The sequence below is a fragment of the Lepidochelys olivacea genome (assembly GCF_965140295.1).
Source record: "Lepidochelys olivacea isolate rLepOli2 genome assembly, chromosome: 3".
Classification (NCBI taxonomy): domain Eukaryota; kingdom Metazoa; phylum Chordata; order Testudines; family Cheloniidae; genus Lepidochelys; species Lepidochelys olivacea.
The window spans coordinates 95,118,291-95,137,070 of NC_140413.1; the positions used below are offsets into that span (position 1 = coordinate 95,118,291).

The following is an 18,780-nucleotide window of genomic DNA, read 5'->3' on the forward strand; positions in this document are numbered from 1 at the left end:
TAGTTGGGATTATGTTTTTCAATGTGCATTACTTGGCATTTATCAACATTGAATTTCATCTGCCATTTTGTTGCCCAATCACCCAGTATTGAGAGATCCTTTTGTAGCTCTTTGAAGTCTGCCTGGGACTTAACTATGTAGAGGAATTTTGTATCATCTGCAACTTTTGCCACCTCACTGTTTACCCTTTTTTCCAGATCATTTATGAATATATTGAATAGGACTGGACCCGGTACAGACTCCTGGGGGACACCACTATTTACCTCTCTCCATTCCAAAAACTGACCATTTATTCCTACCCTTTGTTTCCTATCTTTTAACCAGTTAACAATCCATGAAAGGACCTTCCCTCTTATCCCATGACTGCTTACTTTGCTTAAAAGCCTTTGGTGAGGGACCTGAAAATGCTTCCTGAAAATCTAACTGGATTTGTCCCCTTTGTCCACATGCTTGTTGACAACCCCCGCCACCTGCTCAAAGAATTCTAGTAGATTGGTGAGGCATGATTTCCCTTTACAAAAATCAGGTTGACTCTTCCCCAACAAATTATGTTCATCTATGTGTCTGACAATTCTGTTCTTTACTATAGTTTCAACCAGTTTGCCCGGTACTGAAGTCAGGCTTACCAGCCTGTAATTGCCAGGATCACCTCTGGAAAAAAATTGGTGTCACATTAGCTATCCTCCAGTCATTGGGTACAGAAGCTGAGGGAGAAGATGATGGTGATGAGAAAGATGATGGCTAGCATTTCAGGTTGTTCTGCAAGGAATGGTGTGGGTATATGGATGTGCAGATGTACATTCTGTAGTATCTCTATCTATCTTACTGAGTTGGAGTGTTTGTGACTGTGCTAAATATATTCATAAACTATTTGTAAATACAGAGGAGTTCCTATAGCGTGAATGTTGCAACTGTGCACATCGGGGTTCCCAACTACACAATAATTTGAATAATACTGTGCATGATTTTGGGATAAGAACCTGTCAACTCTCAAAGTGATAACTAAGGATTCTTAAGTAATCAATATATACATAATCTATAGATCTATTTACAACTTCCTATCTATCACCTTTTAGAGCAGTGTGGCATGTTAGGTAAATACAGATATAGTAAACTATACAGAATGTAGACTTAAGTCGTATTACTAAACTGCATGTTCAACTATACTGTATCCCATATTGTCATGGCCAGGTGCTTCAATAACAGGAAGACTGCCTTTCAATTTATCTGGTCAGCATGGGAGCTAAGCATTCCTAAATCCATTACAGTCTGGGTCTTCTTCAGTTTGTGGAATATCTTGATTTTTCCACATAATAAGAGGGGATAGTGTAGTGTACTTGCCAGTTGTCTAACCAATGTATATTTATCAGTGTGCACCACTAATCTTGATTAGTTGCCCTACAAAGGATAAAAGCCACTAGTAGTAATTGGTAGGGATTGACTTTTAGCTCATGTGGCAGAGGCTTGCATTCTGGAGCTGGAGTGCCTGTGTTCTATTCCTCATACTTCACTTGTGTGGTATTAGCTAACAACAATAACTGTGGTTTCTGTAGATTTACTATGCCATCACATATTCATTAGAACAGGATCAAAATTACATCCCACATATTTTCCTATTGCCTCCTCTTCTGTGTTACATATAGCTGGGCCTAATTATTAATTTTCTTAACTATTTTTAAATGAATTTAATGTTGGTGAAAGATGCTAGACCAATAGCACTGAAGAGTGAAGTCCTCTTTTTGTTCACAAAGGGCTAGATTCTGCAACTATTACTCATGTTGTTGAGCATTTACACTGTTAAATTCCTCCTTACAAGGCCTGTGCACCAGTTGTGTCCTGTTTAGGTATTCCAATATGGCTCCACTGGGGATCACAGGGGTTGCACAATCCCTTGTACACAGGGATAAATTTCAGCTACAAGTAGTCTTATTGACTTTAATGGGACTACTCATGAGAGTAAGTGCTCACCAACAATGTGAATATGGGTTACTCAATCTAGCCCCGGTGCAGCGCAGATGGTCAATGCAAGACTTCCTAAAACGCCCTGCTATCATGCCCTAACAAAGACCTGGAAAGACAACATTGTGAATGTGTCACAGTGATTCAGCTGCCATTCCTATTCAGTCCTGAATACTGTCAACAAATGTATGAGTGATGGGGGTGCTATAAAATGGACTGAGATTAGAGCTGTGTGAAAGTTGGAAGTCCTGTTGTGTGAAGCACTGAAAATTTGGCTTAGTTCCGAATGAGAATGAAAACTGAAAATTTGGAAATTCTCCATGAAGGGAAATTTTTGAAATTGTCTGAAATTCAAATCATTTGAAACAATGTTTGGATATCAATTTTCTTTAAAGAAATTGTATATTATAATATGTAATAGTAATAATTCAATATGTTCAGAATGAAACATTTTGATTTTTTGTTTTGAAAGGACTTCACATTTTTGTACAATACATATCATTTAACACAAAATTTAAAACACTTAAAGAAAGTCACTTCAAAAAGAAAAATCAAAACGTTTCATTCTGAACGTTTTGACATTGTTGAAATATTTTCTCTTTGGTTTTCTTCCAAAACAAACTGCTGGCCAGACTGACCCAATTTCATGAAGCATTTCAGTTCTGATGGAACTGCATATTCCAACAAAATATAGTTCTGTCAAAGTTTCTCCAGTCCGATCTAACAGAGATTGGTGGTCTGTGTGAAGTGATGTTTCAGAGTAGCAGCCGTGTTAGTCTGTATCCGCCAAAAGAAAAGGAGTACTTGTGGCACCTTAGAGACTAACTCATTTATTTGAGCATAAGCTCATCCGATAAAGTGAGCTGTAGCTCATGAAAGCTTATGCTCAAATAAGTGTGTTAGTCTCTAAGGTGCCACAAGTACTCCTTTTCTTTTTGTGTGAAGTGAGTTGCTAAAGACTTGCTGTATTTGAGCTGCATTTGGAAAGGTGCCCAAAAGATGAAGTACTCTATATCCCATCACCAATCTACTGGACTGTCCCAGTTCCCCTGAACTGCAACTTTCAATGCACTGAGATTTGAAAGTTGGGCTTGTCTTCACTACTGCATCGATGCAGCGGTGTTGATTTAGCGAGTCTGGTGAAGATGCGCTATGCTGACAGGAGAGCACTCTCTCGTCGACATAATTACTCCACCTTAATGAGAGGCAGAAGCTATGTCAATGGGAGAGCATCTCCCACCAACACAGCATGGTGTAGACAGCACTTTAAGTTGATGTAAGTTACTCACAGACTCGTAGACTTTAAGGTCAGAAGGGACTATTATGATCATCTCGTCTTACCTCCTGCACAACGCAGGCCATAGAATCTTACCCACCGACTGCTGTAATAAACCTTTCACCTATGTCTGAGCTATTGAAGTCCTCAAATATGGTTTAGAGACTTCAAGGTGCAGAGAATCCTCCAGCAAGTGACCCATGCCCCATGCTGCAGGGGAAGGCGAAAAACCCCCAGGGCCTCTGCCAATCTGCGTTGGAGGAAAATTCCTTCCTGACCCCAAATATGGTGATCATCTGAACTCTGAGCATGTGGGGAAGACTCACCAGCCACATACTCAAGAAAGAATTCTCTGTAGTAACTCAGATACCACCCCATCTAACATCCCATCACAGGCCATTGGGCCTATTTACCACTGATAGCCCAAGATCAATTAATTACCAAAATCATGTTACCCCATCATACATTGCTCATGGGGGGAGTGGGAAGTTCACACCTCAGAGGAAAGTAAATTACATTGACTTAAGCTGTAACATGGACAAAGTGGAGAATTAAGAAGCTTTTTCATATGAAGGGTCGGAATGAGGTGTTGCCTCATTCCCTTTAGAAACTGACATGGTTAAATGCTCATCTCACTGATCCAGGAACTCTTTCACTGAAATAAGTCAAAGTTCAACTGTGAACTGCACAGCTAAAGTGGAGTCCATTTTCCAGGGCTCAGGTCGCACAGGTCTAAGATAGATCCCTTCTTTTTGAACTGAAGTGGTCAGAACATCATTCCCATGCACAATCTGTGCCTCAGAATGCCATGTCAGTATTACTCACACTTGGAAGCACAGATGAATTACTTTAGCTTTCACCTGCCTAATTCTGCTCTTTTCTGTCTTTCCTATTCCTTCCTATTTGATATATGCTATACACACTATGTATCATCATTAGAAAGTGTCACTCCATCTTCACCCCTTCATTTTTTATGACTACTCGTCTCTCGGTAGGTCTCATTATTCTTGCTTTCCTAGACGAAGGGTGCGTATTGAAATAAGGAATAATTGGAGAGGGCTGCATGTACATATGGTTTATGTTTGCAACGTGACATACATGCAAGCTGATATAGTCCTAATTGAACTCAAGTGTGTAGGGAGCCAGATACATGTCAGGTAATGAGCCCCTCGATTTTAGATCACAGGCTAAGCACATCTATTATTTTTACAGCTGTGGAAAAAAATTATCCTTAAGCCAAAACTACCAAATGCCCCTGAATGTTATTGCTAGTCAGAGAAACACATTTTTGGCCTCTGGCAAATTTTGGAGAATGATAGAATAAGCAAAAAGGTGGTAATAGGTGGGAGGTTGCCACTAAAAGACAATGTTCTCCATGTAGGCATCACAGAGCAGCTGAAATTAAAGTATGACAAGAGCCAAGTGGTCTCTTTCAAGCAACGGTAGATATCTGTTGGAGGTAACATCTCCCTTTTCCTTCAGTTGCAAATTTTGTTTAGTACTGGCAGTTGTAGCAACAGCCTGTCCGCTCTCCCTACTGCTGTTTCTCCCTGAGCTGCCCTAGCTGTTTGACATTCTAAAACTGAGGAGAGACTTAATGGTGGGGTCCAAAAATATCTAAAGCAAAAAGAGTATTTAAAAGATGAAGACGAGCCTCTCCTTCAACTTGATCCTCCATACTGATGAAAGGTAGGTCAGTGGAAACAGCTTGCTCTTGTTCAGATACCTATCTGAGAATTTCTCCATCTGCCCTTGCTGCAAAAATTATCTCAGTGAAGGAGAAGATATGAGGACAAAGTAGAAGAGGAAATAATCAACAGAAACAGGATATAAAAATTACAAAAGGAAATGAAATGTGAAGGTTTTTTATTTGACTTAAGGATAGTCTGTAAAAAATGCACATTTTCTTATTTCTGTGGGGAGAGACCATGGAAGGGGAGAGAAAAATAATTGTGGAAAAAGAGGGGAAAATATTAAACTCTTTGAAATGGGATTCTATATAGCAAATTCCCCGAACATTTCTTTCTAAATGATAGATCCATAACCAGGGGCAAGTCTCACAGCATTAGTATCCTACCTCCCAAGGCAATTGCCTTATTCCTGTCTTTCAGTTCAGGATCTAGCCATGAATGTGATAAGTTCAAGAGTGTGATCACAGCAAGTGTTCTGATGGCTTAAAACCAAGTGCTGTAAGTACTTCTGCTGCTGCTCTGACTCTCCCTCCCTTGAGCTACTTTCACCCGTTGAAGTCTATGAACTGTTACCTGGCTTTGCTGGCTTTTCTTCTTTTTTGACTTCAGGTTCTAAGAAAAATATTGATAAAGGTTTTTAGAAGTTAAAATTACAAAAACAAAAATTCATCCTTTTCAATTTGTGTCCTGTTTTTGTTACTCAGTTTTTATACCATCTCTCAGCTAAAAAAGTCTGTTATTACTGACAGTCCTGCAGTGATTCAAGTAAGTTAATTAATAGTAATACATACTCTATTGTAATAATTGTATGTACTTATCAGTTGACTTATCTGAGGATGTCAACAGTGCTTTACAGTTAATTCATTAAATCTCACACAATTCTGTAAAATGGGTATTATTTATTTATACCCATATTACAGATAGAGTAAAGTATACAGAAGTTAATTAGAACTTGCTACTGAGGGTTTTCAGTAAATTTCCCATATTCATTGCAAATTCTACGTACCTACAACTAGAAGTAGGGAAGAAATGGTTTTTCTGCCTGCAATGTTATTCGCTATTTTAAACGTTTTCCAATTCTGAATTGGAATGAAATTGAAACCTGCCAATAACAACAACAAAAAAGGGAGAGCCCTTCCCACAGAATAACAACTCCCCCTTTTATTTTTTGGTTTGCAAATATTTTTGTGATTTTTGACTTTTCATCCTGATTCAAGATGGAAAAAACATTTCAAAATCTCAAAACGATTTACAGGATGGAAAACCATTTTCTACGCAGCTCTAAATTAAAGTTCTCTCAAGAAACTGAGAGGATCATCTCATCAAACTAACTAGCTTAATCTTCAGGGGAAGTTATTCTTCCACAGACATTAGTTCATATATTTAGAGCATTATATTTGGCATTACCTATAATCCATTTTACTCACAGTTTTTAACCAGAAACTGTTTACTCTCTTGAGGCATGAACCTAAAAACCAGATCCTCAGCACAGCTACACAGAAGGCAATGGTAATTTACCACAGCTGGGAATCTGTCACATAGTGCAGATGGGTGAACCAGATCACAGAAGGAAGCGAGGAAGAGAAAAAGCAAACATCACTGTCCAAAAACTCAAGTGAACTAAATAACATACTATTTTAAGCTCAACATCGGTGCAGATAAATACCCTCTAACCAATCTTCAACATCCAACAACCTATGCTAATATCCTGAAGTCTACTTTGGGTTTCCAAGCAGGCATTAATGTCTCTGCTAGGCTGGCAGCTACCTTCAAATCTCTTTGGGCTGGACTTAGGTGGCTAGAGAAGCATGATGTATCTTGTAATGCCACTGATCAGCTGAAACCCCATAATGTATGATATATGACAACAGCAGCCAGCCCTAGACTATTAGATATGCCAAGACCCTGGAGCAGACTGTGTGTATATCTGAAAAAATATCCTGTTAATCTATTGGCTACTGCGTGGGAAGCTGGGCAAGAATTGAGAAACAGCATCCTTATTAATAATGTACAGGAGTTACTAGGCCAGGCTGGAGGATTAGCTCATGATCACTGTGTTTGGAGGTGGAATGCCGGTGAGGGTTCTGGAAGCTGAAGTCACTACCAAGTCAGAATAAATGTATCCGCCAGGTTCAAGGCTTTTGAGAGTCAGATGATTCAGAGCTTTGGTTCAATCTGTGAGCACAATGACCTTTGTACATATGTGATCTTATATCCACTCCTATTGTGTATTATACTCACCTACTTTGTTTTAAGATTAGAATTCCTTTGGGGGTAAAACCAGCCTAGCAGACTCTGGTCCTGATTCTGATTTGGGCCTCTAGGCACTATTGTAATACAAATAAGTGCTAATGAATTAATGGAGAATATGGTTGAATTTAAGTGGAAGAGAGAAGGATGGAAGAAGGAGGGATGGATGTGTTGAGGTGGAAGAGAAATGTTTGCATAAATTCAAATTAGTTTCAGATAAGCATCTGAAGTTTGGAGGATTTTTCTGAATTGAATCTCTGACTCTTCTGAGTTGGGGTCTGTCTGGCTATGCATTTAATGCACTGCATGCATTTACACCAGTGCAAAACTAATGCAAAATTGGGGTACAATCTTTTACATCCACTAGACCAGGTCCATGAGTCTGGCTGAGCAGCACTCAGGACAGGGCTAGAGGGGAAGGGACAAAATTGGCTGTATGCCACTTTTGCACTCCATGCCCAATATCTGTGGCTGGGAGATAATGAATGAATCATAGAATCATAGAACATCAGGGTTGGAAGGGACCTCAGGAGGTCATCTATTAATGCAAAGCTCAATCAGCCTTTGGCCCAATTCAGTGCAGCCTTAGCTATGTCTCTAAGCTATGTCACCAGGTAATGTCCCTCTGTCCCAAGGGACCATTATTAGAGCCAGACATATCCCAGATATAGAAGATATAAGCTACCTGAATATTCCTCTGTATAAGAAAAATGTTTGTGTAGCAGGGAAAGCTGGTTATAGGGCTGCTTAGTGCTGCTGGTGTAGTGTAAAGTAGCCTTATGGAGGGTGGCACAATGTGGTCCAGTTTCTATTCACTTTGCTTGAATGTAACTGACTGCACACATTTTGAAGCATTGGAAATCAGGCTCTTGCCTTTCAGAAAATATTCCTTACTGTTGATTTTATTCCCTCCTCCTCCCCTCCCCCCCACCCCGCAAAGATGGGGTATCATATAGTAAAAACCTTGTTTGTTATCACAATTACCACAGATATTTCCTAGTCTAAATATAGAGTGAAAAACTGTTGTATTACCAAGATGTGGTATCTGTTTGCAAATGCTATATTTTAACAGTGACCAGTATATAAGGGAATCAACTTTTTTTTCTCTGATGATACGTACTGTAAATGCTCTACAAATCTCATGAGGCAGAAGAGACCTCATGCTGAGTACCATTGCCAATAGCATTGCTCTGACCAAATGCTCTCACTTAAACTTATAATGACAAGGAATAATGACAGAGTGCACAAAGACCATAATTCCAGAAGCTGAGCAATGCGTTTGTATCTTTTAAGAAATGGATGGATTATCTAGGGAATTTGGTCTACACCGGATAAAAGCCAGCTTAATTTCTGAGAGCAAATGTGGGATAATACGTCTTTTCTGAACATGAAATTAGGGCAGGGGAGGGAATTAAATAAAGCAGAATAATGAATTGGGCAATACAAAACCTTTACCAGAAATGCTGTTGCCTGTTTTTATTCTTCCTTGATAAGACTATTTTGAGGAAGAAAATCCTGAGTTTAACTGTATCTAGCAAGCCCCATATATATCACAAAGGAGTAAGTAGAGATGGGGTAAGGAATCTTTCAATCCTAGCATCTCCAGCAGATCACCAATCATTCACTCCTCTTCCAAAACCATACAACTTGCTTATCATTCCTCCATTGATGGAAATACAAACAGAACCAGTTAATTTAGACTGGATACAAAAGAAGGTAAACTTTATATAAGAGCACACATTCTATTCTCAAGGCTCCCTAATCTACATGCATGTCTAGCATGTACCACTCAGGAGCAAAAAACATAGGACTCCCCTCCTGTATTTCTTAGGAACATGGGAATTTTCATACTGGATCAGATTCAAGGTCTATCTAGTCCTGTATCCTGTCAGTACCAGAGACTTCAGAGGAAAGTATAAGAAATCCACAGTAGGTAGATGTGGGATAATTTACCTCTACCTCTAACATAAATCCCATCTTGATCTCTAATATTTAGAGATTGGCTTAAACTGTGAAGCATAAAGTTTAATAATCTTCCAAAAATTTGTTTTAATTAATTATGAAAATTCTGGATATTCTTGATATCTGCATAAGTATCCAATCCCTTTGTGAATATTTTTAAGTTATTGGTTTCCTGCAGAAATGAGTTCTCAGGTTTACTTACATATTTCATAAAAAAGTATCAGTTTTGAATTTCCCAACTTTTACTTTCATTGAATATCCCCTTGTTCTCATGTTATGAGACATGAAGAACAGAAGTTCCTGGTCTCAATTCTCTATATCATTCATTATTTCATATACTTTTACCATGCCCCCTCTTGTTCATTTCCTTTCTCTGATTCATTTCCTTTCTGTCTTCACAGGAAGGTGTTTCTTCCCTTCCTCTCACTCTCTCTGAACCCCATTTAGGTCAGCACTGTCCTTTTTGAGATGCAGTGATGAGTACTGCATACAGTATTCCAGATGAGACTGCACCATTGGATTTATTCAAAGACATTGTTATACACTTTATAGTATTCACCATTCCATCCCTATGCATCCTAGCATTTTGTTTGCCTTTTGACTGCAGTTACACATTGAGCAGAGGTCTTCACCAAGCTGTCTATAAATGATGCATGGGTCCCTTTCTTCAACTGATAGAATTAATCTAGAACCCTGTATATGAATATTTTAATACAGCATGCTGTAGTATGGCCTAGAGGATAGTGCCAAGGACTAGGGATCTGGGTTCTATTCCCAGTTCTGCCACAAGCCTGCTGAGTGATCTTGGGCAAGTCACTTTTCCCACTGGGTGCTTCAGCTTCCCTATTTGTAAAATAAGGATGATGAGACCTCCTTTTGGAAAGCACTTTGAAATCTATTGCTGAAAAGTGCCATGTAAGGGCCAGGAATTACTATCGTTTTCCCTCCAATGTGCATTAGGATGAATTTCATTTGCCATCATGTTGCCCATTCATGTAGCTTGTTTACATCTCTTTGAAGTTCCCCAAAGTCTGTTCTGGTGCTGACTAACCTAAATAACTTTCATCAGCAAGTTTTGCTACATCATTACTCATGCCCATTTCAGATCATTAATATTTATCAACATGGGATTTAATACAGAACCAAGGAGCATCCTGCAGTTAACCTTTGGCTATGATAAAAACTGACCATTTACTCCTACTCTTTGCTTTCTGTTTCTGAACCTGTTTTTGATCCATGACAATGCATTTTATGGCTAAGGAAGTCATTGTGGTGCATTACATAACCTGACTATCCTATTCTGATCATTTAAAAGATCCAGCTGCCACTGCCAGATATACAGAGCTAAATTTTGTACACTGGAGTAGAACATGAAAAGAAATGAGCCTGTGCACCTGCAAAACACTAATGATAAAAATGATAATTGCATGGGCATTAAATTGATAATCAGTAACACCTGATACAAATGCATTGCAGATCCAAATAACAAAGCTAAGGTAACTATGTGACCCTGGAGCTGTAAGCATCTAGGTAATAATGGAAGTGTGCCAATAATTCTTCAATTTAGGAAACAAATTTTGCTCCCAAACTGATGGTTATATTAGGGGCATTAAAGTCAACTAAAAGAATCTGACTGTCTTCAATGAGCTCTAGATCAAGCCATAGACGAAGGAGAGGTCACTGGGAACTTTTCTTTTCACTGCTTCTGCAGAGCAGACAGCCATCATGGTCAGCACTCCTTAAGCACTGGCAAGTGACACTAACACTGCTTGCTGCATTCAGTACCTCAGAGGTGGCATATCTGTAAAGTGGAGGCCTGGCCAAGGCGCCAACCCCCAGTCTTCACACTGGACACCATCTGGAATGCTGTGCTGGAGGACCACATGCCACAATTTTTCAAAAGATGTAGCAAGGGCTACTAATGAGCACCTTTGCTCCAGAGCTCCTGGAGGCATGATGCTTGCATCTCCTCTGTGCAGATATGAAGTCTCCAGCTGTGCACCTCAAACAAATATTTAGACAATGTTTTTACAGTATCTACCCTGTTCTACAGAGAATTTTAATGCTCTCTCTCAAGTTCCTATCTGATAAGCTAAAACTTCACAGGTCTCACATAGTGTAAATCTGTCACCATCTTATCATTCTGAGTGTTTTTTTCCCTATTCTAGTATTACTACACTGTGTCACCACTGTAAGTTCTATGTCATCCTAACGATAATGTGGGAACACATGTTATGTAACAAAAGTGTGTGTGTGTGTGTATACATAGACTATATGCACACAAACACATGAGTTTTTCAGAGTAACAGCCGTGTTAGTCTGTATTCGCAAAAAGAAAAGGAGTACTTGTGGCACCTTAGAGACTAACCAATTTATTTGAGCATAAGCTTTCGTGAGCTACAGCTCACTTCATCGGATGCATTCAGTGGAAAATACAGTGGGGAGATTTATATACACAAACTTCCTCATGGCTGGACTTTACAAAAACTAGACAAGCCATTTACACCACACATTTTGCTTCTCTACAAAAGAAAAAGGACACTAAACTATCTAAACTACTGCATGACACAAGGGGCCACAATAGTGGTTCCTTTAACCCACCCAGCAATATTGTTAATCTATCCAACTATACTCTTAGCCCAGAAGAAGAATCTGTCCTATCTCAGGGCCTCTCCTTCTGCCCCTCCACCCCCACGAACATGATTCAGTTCTGTGGTGACCTAGAATCCTATTTTCGACACCCCCCGACTCAAGGAATATTTCCAACAAACCTCTGAACAACATATTAACCCACAGAGAGCTTCCTACCAAGGGTACAAAAAGAAGGATTCTGGGTGGACTCCTCCTGAAGGTCGAAACAACAGACTGGACTTCTACATAGAGTGCTTCCGCCAACGTGCACGGGCTGAAATTGTGGAAAAGCAGCATCACTTGCCCCATAACCTCAGCAGTGCATAACACAATGCCATCCACAGCCCCAGAAACAACTCTGACATCATAATCAAAAAGGCTGACAAAGGAGGTGCTGTCATAATCATGAATAGGTTGGATTATGAACAAGAAGCTGCTAGGGCAGCTCTCCAACACCACTTTCTACAAGCCATTACCCTCTGATCCCACTGAGGGTTACCAAAAGAAACTATAGCATTTGCTCAAGAAACTCCCTGAAAAAGCACAAGAACAAATCTGCACAGACACACCCCTGGAACCCCAACCAGGGGTATTCTATCTACTACCCAAGATCCATAAACCTGGAAATCCTGGACGCCCCATCATCTCAGGCATTGGCACCCTGACAGCAGGATTGTCTGGCTATGTACACTCCCTCCTCAGGCCCTACGCAACCAGCATTCCCAGCTATCTTCGAGACACCACTGACTTCCTGAGGAAACTACAATCCATCGGTGATCTTCCTGAAAACACCATCGTGGCCACTCTGGATGTCGAAGCCCTCTACACCAACATTCCACATAAAGATGGACTACAAGCCGTCAGGAACAGTATCCCCGATAATGTCACGGCAAACCTGATGGCTGAACTTTGTGACTTTGTCCTCACCCATAACTATTTCACATTTGGGGACAATGTATACCTTCAAACCAGTGGCACTGCTATGGGTACCCACATGGCCCCACAGTATGCCAACATTTTTATGGCTGACTTAGAACAACGCTTCCACAGCTCTCGTCCCCTAATGCCCCTACTCTACTTGTGCTACACTGATGACATCTTCATCATCTGCACCCATGGAAAAGAACCCCTTGAGGAATTCCACCATGATTTCAACAATTTCCATCCCACCATCAACCTCAGCCTGGACCAGTCCACACAAGAGAGCCACTTCCTGGACACTACGGTGCTAATAAGTGATGGTCACATAAACACCACCCTATACCGGAAACCTGCTAACCACTATTCCTACCTACATGCCTCCAGCTTTCATCCAGACTACACCAAACGATCCATTGTCTACAGCCAAGCTCTACGATACAACCGCATTTGCTCCAACCCCTCAGACAGAGACAAACACCTACAAGATCTCTATCAAGCATTCTTACAACTATAATACCCACCTGCGGAAGTGAAGAAACAGATTGACAGAGCCAGAAGAGTACCCAGAAGTCACCTACTACAGGACAGGCCCAACAAAGAAAATAACAGAACGCCACTAGCCATCACCTTCAGCCCTCAACTAAAACCTCTCCAACGCATCATCAAGGATCTACAACCTATCCTGAAGGACGACCCATCACTCTCACAGATCTTGGGAGACAGGCCAGTCATTGCTTACAGACAGCCCCCCAACCTGAAGCAAATACTCACCACCAACCACACACCACACAATAGGACCACTAACCCAGGAACCTATCCTTGCAACAAAGCCCGTTGCCAACTGTGTCCACATATCTATTCAGGGGACACCATCATAGGGCCTAATCACATCAGCCACACCATCAGAGGCTCGTTCACCTGCACATCTACCAATGTGATATATGTCATCATGTGCCAGCAATGCCCCTCTGCCATGTACATTGGTCAAACTGGACAGTCTCTACGTAAAAGAATAAATGGACACAAATCAGATGTCAAGAATTATAACATGCATAAACCAGTCGGAGAACACTTCAATCTCTCTGGTCACTCGATTACAGACCTAAAGTGGCAATACTTCAACAAAAAACCTTCAAAAACAGACCCCCAACGAGAAACTGCTGAATTGGAATTAATTTGCAAACTGGATACAATTAACTTAGGCTTGAATAGAGATACTGGGAGTGGATGTGTCATTACACAAAGTAAAACTATTTCCCCATGTTTATCCCCACCCCCCCCACTGTTCCTCAGACGTTCTTGTCAACTGCTGGAAATGGCCCACCTTGATTATCACTACAAAAGGTTCCCTCTGCCCCGCTCTCCTGCTGGTAATAGCTCACCTTAACTGATCACTCTCGTTACAGTGTGTATGATAACACCCATTGTTCCATGTTCTCTATGTATATAAATCTCCCCACTGTATTTTCCACTGAATGCATCCGATGAAGTGAGCTGTAGCTCACGAAAGCTTATGCTCAAATTAATTGGTTAGTCTCTAAGGTGCCACAAGTCCTCCTTTTCTTTTTACATGAGTTGTTTGTTTGTTTTGAATCCTTTTTTTTTTTTTTTTTTTTGCAGAGGAGAGTAAGAGAAGATCAAAGTACTAACATACAATTTGTAGTTCACATATTCTTTGCCTTTCTTTTTATACTTGTGTGAGCCAACACTTTTTTGGAACTTAAAAATTCAATATGCTCCTTTTTTTCTTTTTCGAGGTTATTATAGTCTCCAGCTATATAAAGGGATGCTTTCTAATCTTGTTCTTTTTCTTTAAAGATATATTCAAAGTTTCTCGCAGCTGGATGTTGACTGCAATAATGGGAATTTTACACCTTCTAATATATATATCTCTATCTAGGTACTTTTATGGACCCTATCACTTTAATATCTGAGCACTGAAGTAGCTGCTGTTTCCGCCAAGCATCTGGTATGGGCAGCTGTCAGACAGGCTGCTGGATTTGATGGACCAATGGTCTGATCTGGTGTGGCAATATCTATGTACCATACCCATTTGTCTTACTGCAATATCTGGTAATGCTTTATTATTCTGGATTACATAATGCAGTTTAATACGCTATATGAATTCAACCGCCATATTGCAATCATTAGTTTAATTTAGCAAAGGTATGCATATTGAAGTCACTTACATCTAATGTGCTTAACACACTGAATTAGATATCTTCTATCTAATGTGACATAATGCTACACAAACCATGATGTTTCTTTGGTTGTAATGACATTATCTATTAAAAGAGTTCCCTGTTTATTGAATACTGTCACTCTGACTGAAAGAACATCAGTAGGAGTAAATGGAAACTTCTCTTCCTGGTTTTCCACAGTGCAATGGGCCCACAAACTCACTGGAACAATTTTCTCTTACGAAGACTTTTCTCAAACCCTGTTTGTATGTTCTGTGTTACATGTCACTTTTCATGTTAAGAAAGAAAGAGCTAATGATGCACAGCATTGCATATGGATGCTTAAAACCACTTTACACACTGAGGTTACACTTTTCTGACAAAATGTCAATGTCCTGCCATACCCATTCAGCATCACTGGGTTAGTTCCATTTGCTTTTGAAAGCACTGCTTATATATGAATTCCAGAGGATAAAAATGATTTATGAACTCTGTCACACAGAACAGCAAAAACAGAAGCAACTTTTAGGAACCTGAAGCAATTGAACTGAATCCCAATCTTTAAAGACATCATGAATAAGATTTACCTTCTCATAAACTTGGGTGGCTGGAACATGACTGGTTTCAGAGTAGCAGCTGTGTTAGTCTGTATCCGCAAAAAGAAAAGGAGTATTTGTGGCACCTTAGAGACTAACAAATTTATTTGAGCATAAGCTTTGTTAGTCTCTAAAGTGACACAAGTACTCCTTTTTTTTTTGTGGAACGTGACTGTTTTTCATCTCATCTGTTTGGGTTGCTTCACTGCATAACATATACAACCTGAGCCTGTTCCCAATGAAGTCAAATGGGAGGTTTGCAATTGCCTTCAACAGCAGAAGGACTAGCTCCAAAGGAGAGGGTTTATATATATGCAGCTCTGCCCTACTTTTCTTTAAAGTTGCTTTTTTTAAAAAAAAAAAAAAAAGTGCAGCGCTCTATAGTAATGATCCAAAACACGCATGCTTCTGCAATGGTAAATGGGACTCTTTCTGGCCCAAGTGTATAGAATATTATTATACGTCATTTGTTTTCGTTAAAGATGATGTTTGGGTTGCAAGTTTGGCAGACTTGAAATGTGGCCATTCCTTTTTTGGTACATTGTGTCAAATTCACTATTCACCATTCACTAACAAGACTTAAGTTGGGGTAAGACAAAGTAAATTTCTGTTAAAATAACAAAAGCAGCTAATAACGCCCAGCAAACCAGTAAAAGACAAGTAACATATTGCCCTATAATAAAGAGAACAAAAACAAGGCTGAAAGTATTACTTTTTGTGAAATTGAGTCTACTGTTGCTTAATTACTGCTTTTCCAAAAGAAAAAAGAGGGACAGTTTTAAAAAAGGGGAGGAGCCATAAATACTTTAAATCCCAAACTTTGTGATTAAAAATGGCATTTGAAGTCAAAATTAAAATGAAAATTTTTATTTCACTTAAAAAATTCTAATTTTTTATTCAACGCATTTCAAGAGGATTTTTTCCAGCAGGAATTTCTGTGGGAAATAATTCCCTTTTCCAACTAGCTCTTATTATTACTCGTGATAATTATAATATTTCCACATAACTGTAGGGGAAATGCTGTATTTATTATATCAGCATAAGCAAATGATCACTAGCATACCAGATCAGACCAGCAGTGCACCTAGTCATGCATGTCTCACAGTGACCAGTAGCAGAGACTTCCGAGGATGGTGCAAGAAAGCCCATAATTTGCAATCACAGATTAACCTTCCCATACAGGAAGTTTCTCCCTATTCTTAGGCCAGGTCTACACTAAGAAACATTTGTTGGTACACTAATGTCTGGTAGAGTATGTGATTACTTTGATGACTATTTTTCACAGGGGCAAAAGCCCTAATGTAGAAGCAGTTATACCAGCATACATATTCTTGCCAGCATAGCTTATTTCACTCAGGGAATTGGTATAAGCTATACCACCAAAAGTGTACTCTTGCCAGTGTAAACTGCATCTGTACTAGGATGGTTTGGCGGCTCAGCAATACCGGTACAGCTACCTTGACAAATCTTTTCTAGCTTAGGCCTTGCCTAAGGCAGTTAGTGGTTGCGTTGTGTCCTGAAGCATGAGGATTTGTATCTTCCGTTTTTTCATTTTTTCTAATATAACTATCAATGTGCTCATTGACATAAATGTATTTAATGCTTTTTTTTTTTTGAATCCTACTAAGATCTTAACCCTTATCTCTTGTGGAAGAGGAGTTTCAGAGATTAAAAATAATACTTTTCATGTAATACATAAATAATCAGTTTCATAAGCTGCCTTTCAATTTAATTATAGGTGTTCTCTTGTTCTTGTATTAAAGGAAAGGTTAGTAACAGCACCCAATTTATTTCTACTTTACCACTGATTTCATGTTTCTCATTTCTCCCCTTCCTTGTCTTCTCTTTAAACAATCTTACACTTTCACATGGCAGCCTTTACATGCCTCTGATCATTAGTTGACCACCTTTGTGCCCTTTTACATCTGCTATATCTTCTTTTGGAATATATGGTGATCAGTACTGAACATATTAATCAAGGGGATACTTATACTATGATATTTTAATAATATGTAACATTTTCAGCAATATTTTCTGTCCTATTCTGGTAACATTTTGCTTTCAATGTTGCTTGCCATTGCACACTGAACAGGTGTTTTGAATAAGGTGTTTCCTTCATTTTCAGATTTTGCATCCACCATACTGTAAGTCTCACATTCATGACTCTTGACTGATTGCAAAATTTGGCTATGATTTAACAAAAATATTTCCTCTTTCACCTATCTACTGCAGGGAGGAAAAAAACAGAGATTCCAAGGCCAGAAAGGATGACTGTGATCACGTAGTCTGACCTCCTGTATAACCCTGACCCAGGTAGTAACTAGATCTATGTTCTGTGAGGGTTCATTGAAGACATAACTGATGCTTTCCAATGATATATATTATGGGTGAAATTCTAGCAAAAATTTCATTGACTTCAATGGGGCCAAGATTTTATCCTATGCGTATAATAGTCTGACCAAATACTCTGGCTTCTGTGAACTGTGTAGCATGCCATGGATCTGATTTTCAAAGGTGATGAACATAAGCAACTCCAGGAAAAGTCAGTGGGGCCTGGAGTATTCAAATGCCCCTTAGTCTGACTTTGAAATAGGCCAAATTAAGCCATGGGTGGTTTGAAGGAGCTTTGTTTTGTAAGTGATTCACTGCTAGCTGATGAAATGGAGTTAGTTTATTTCTGCTTGAATCTTCGGGATGTTTTATGATGTTAGATTAATTGTCAGGACACCTACAGCTCTTGTATAGGCATTTCCTTTATTATTACTTACATAGAAAAAAACAAACAAATATCCAAAGATCAGATCTGAAGTATTTATGGAGGGCTGATCACTTGAAGGCAAACATTCGGGACATGTCAAATGCTGCTATATCCATATAATGGATTCCCACAGCATTCACAGCCTTACAAGAGCAGAAGCAGAAAGTAACAGTTCAAATATCTTAGGCACAATATGCTACATCAGACTTGCCTTTTTTAAAAAACAATACATTTTTAATTCTAACTCACTTCTGCCAAGAGCAGACCAATGGACTGATGCAATGAAGAACATCCCCCTTTGTTCTTTTCTTGTCATGTATCTGGGGGATGATAATTCAAGACCATTTCTCTTTGCTAGGTTTTAATTCTGTGTAAAATAGTTTGAGACTATTTAAGCCCTGGTGCCTTTTGTCATTACACATCACTAGGGCCCTACCAAATTCACTGCCATGAAAAATGCATCACGGACCATGAAATCTGGTCTCCCCCTGTGAAATCTGGTCTTTTGTGTGCTTTTACCCTACACTATACAGATTTCATGGGGGAGACCAGTGTT

At 39.4% G+C, this 18,780-nt stretch overlaps 1 protein-coding gene across 7 annotated transcripts in view; it reads right to left on the reverse strand.

The window, feature by feature from the left end:
- Positions 1-18,780, reverse strand: part of LOC311519000 (uncharacterized protein) — a 152,063-nt gene that overhangs the window by 53,419 nt on the left and 79,864 nt on the right. For all 7 annotated transcript variants that reach the window (XM_084625114.1, XM_084625116.1, XM_084625119.1 and 4 more), the window contains exon 21: positions 5,500-5,538. In XM_084625114.1, coding sequence (XP_084481240.1) covers positions 5,500-5,538 — 39 coding nt within the window. The remainder of the gene's footprint in view (positions 1-5,499; positions 5,539-18,780) is intronic.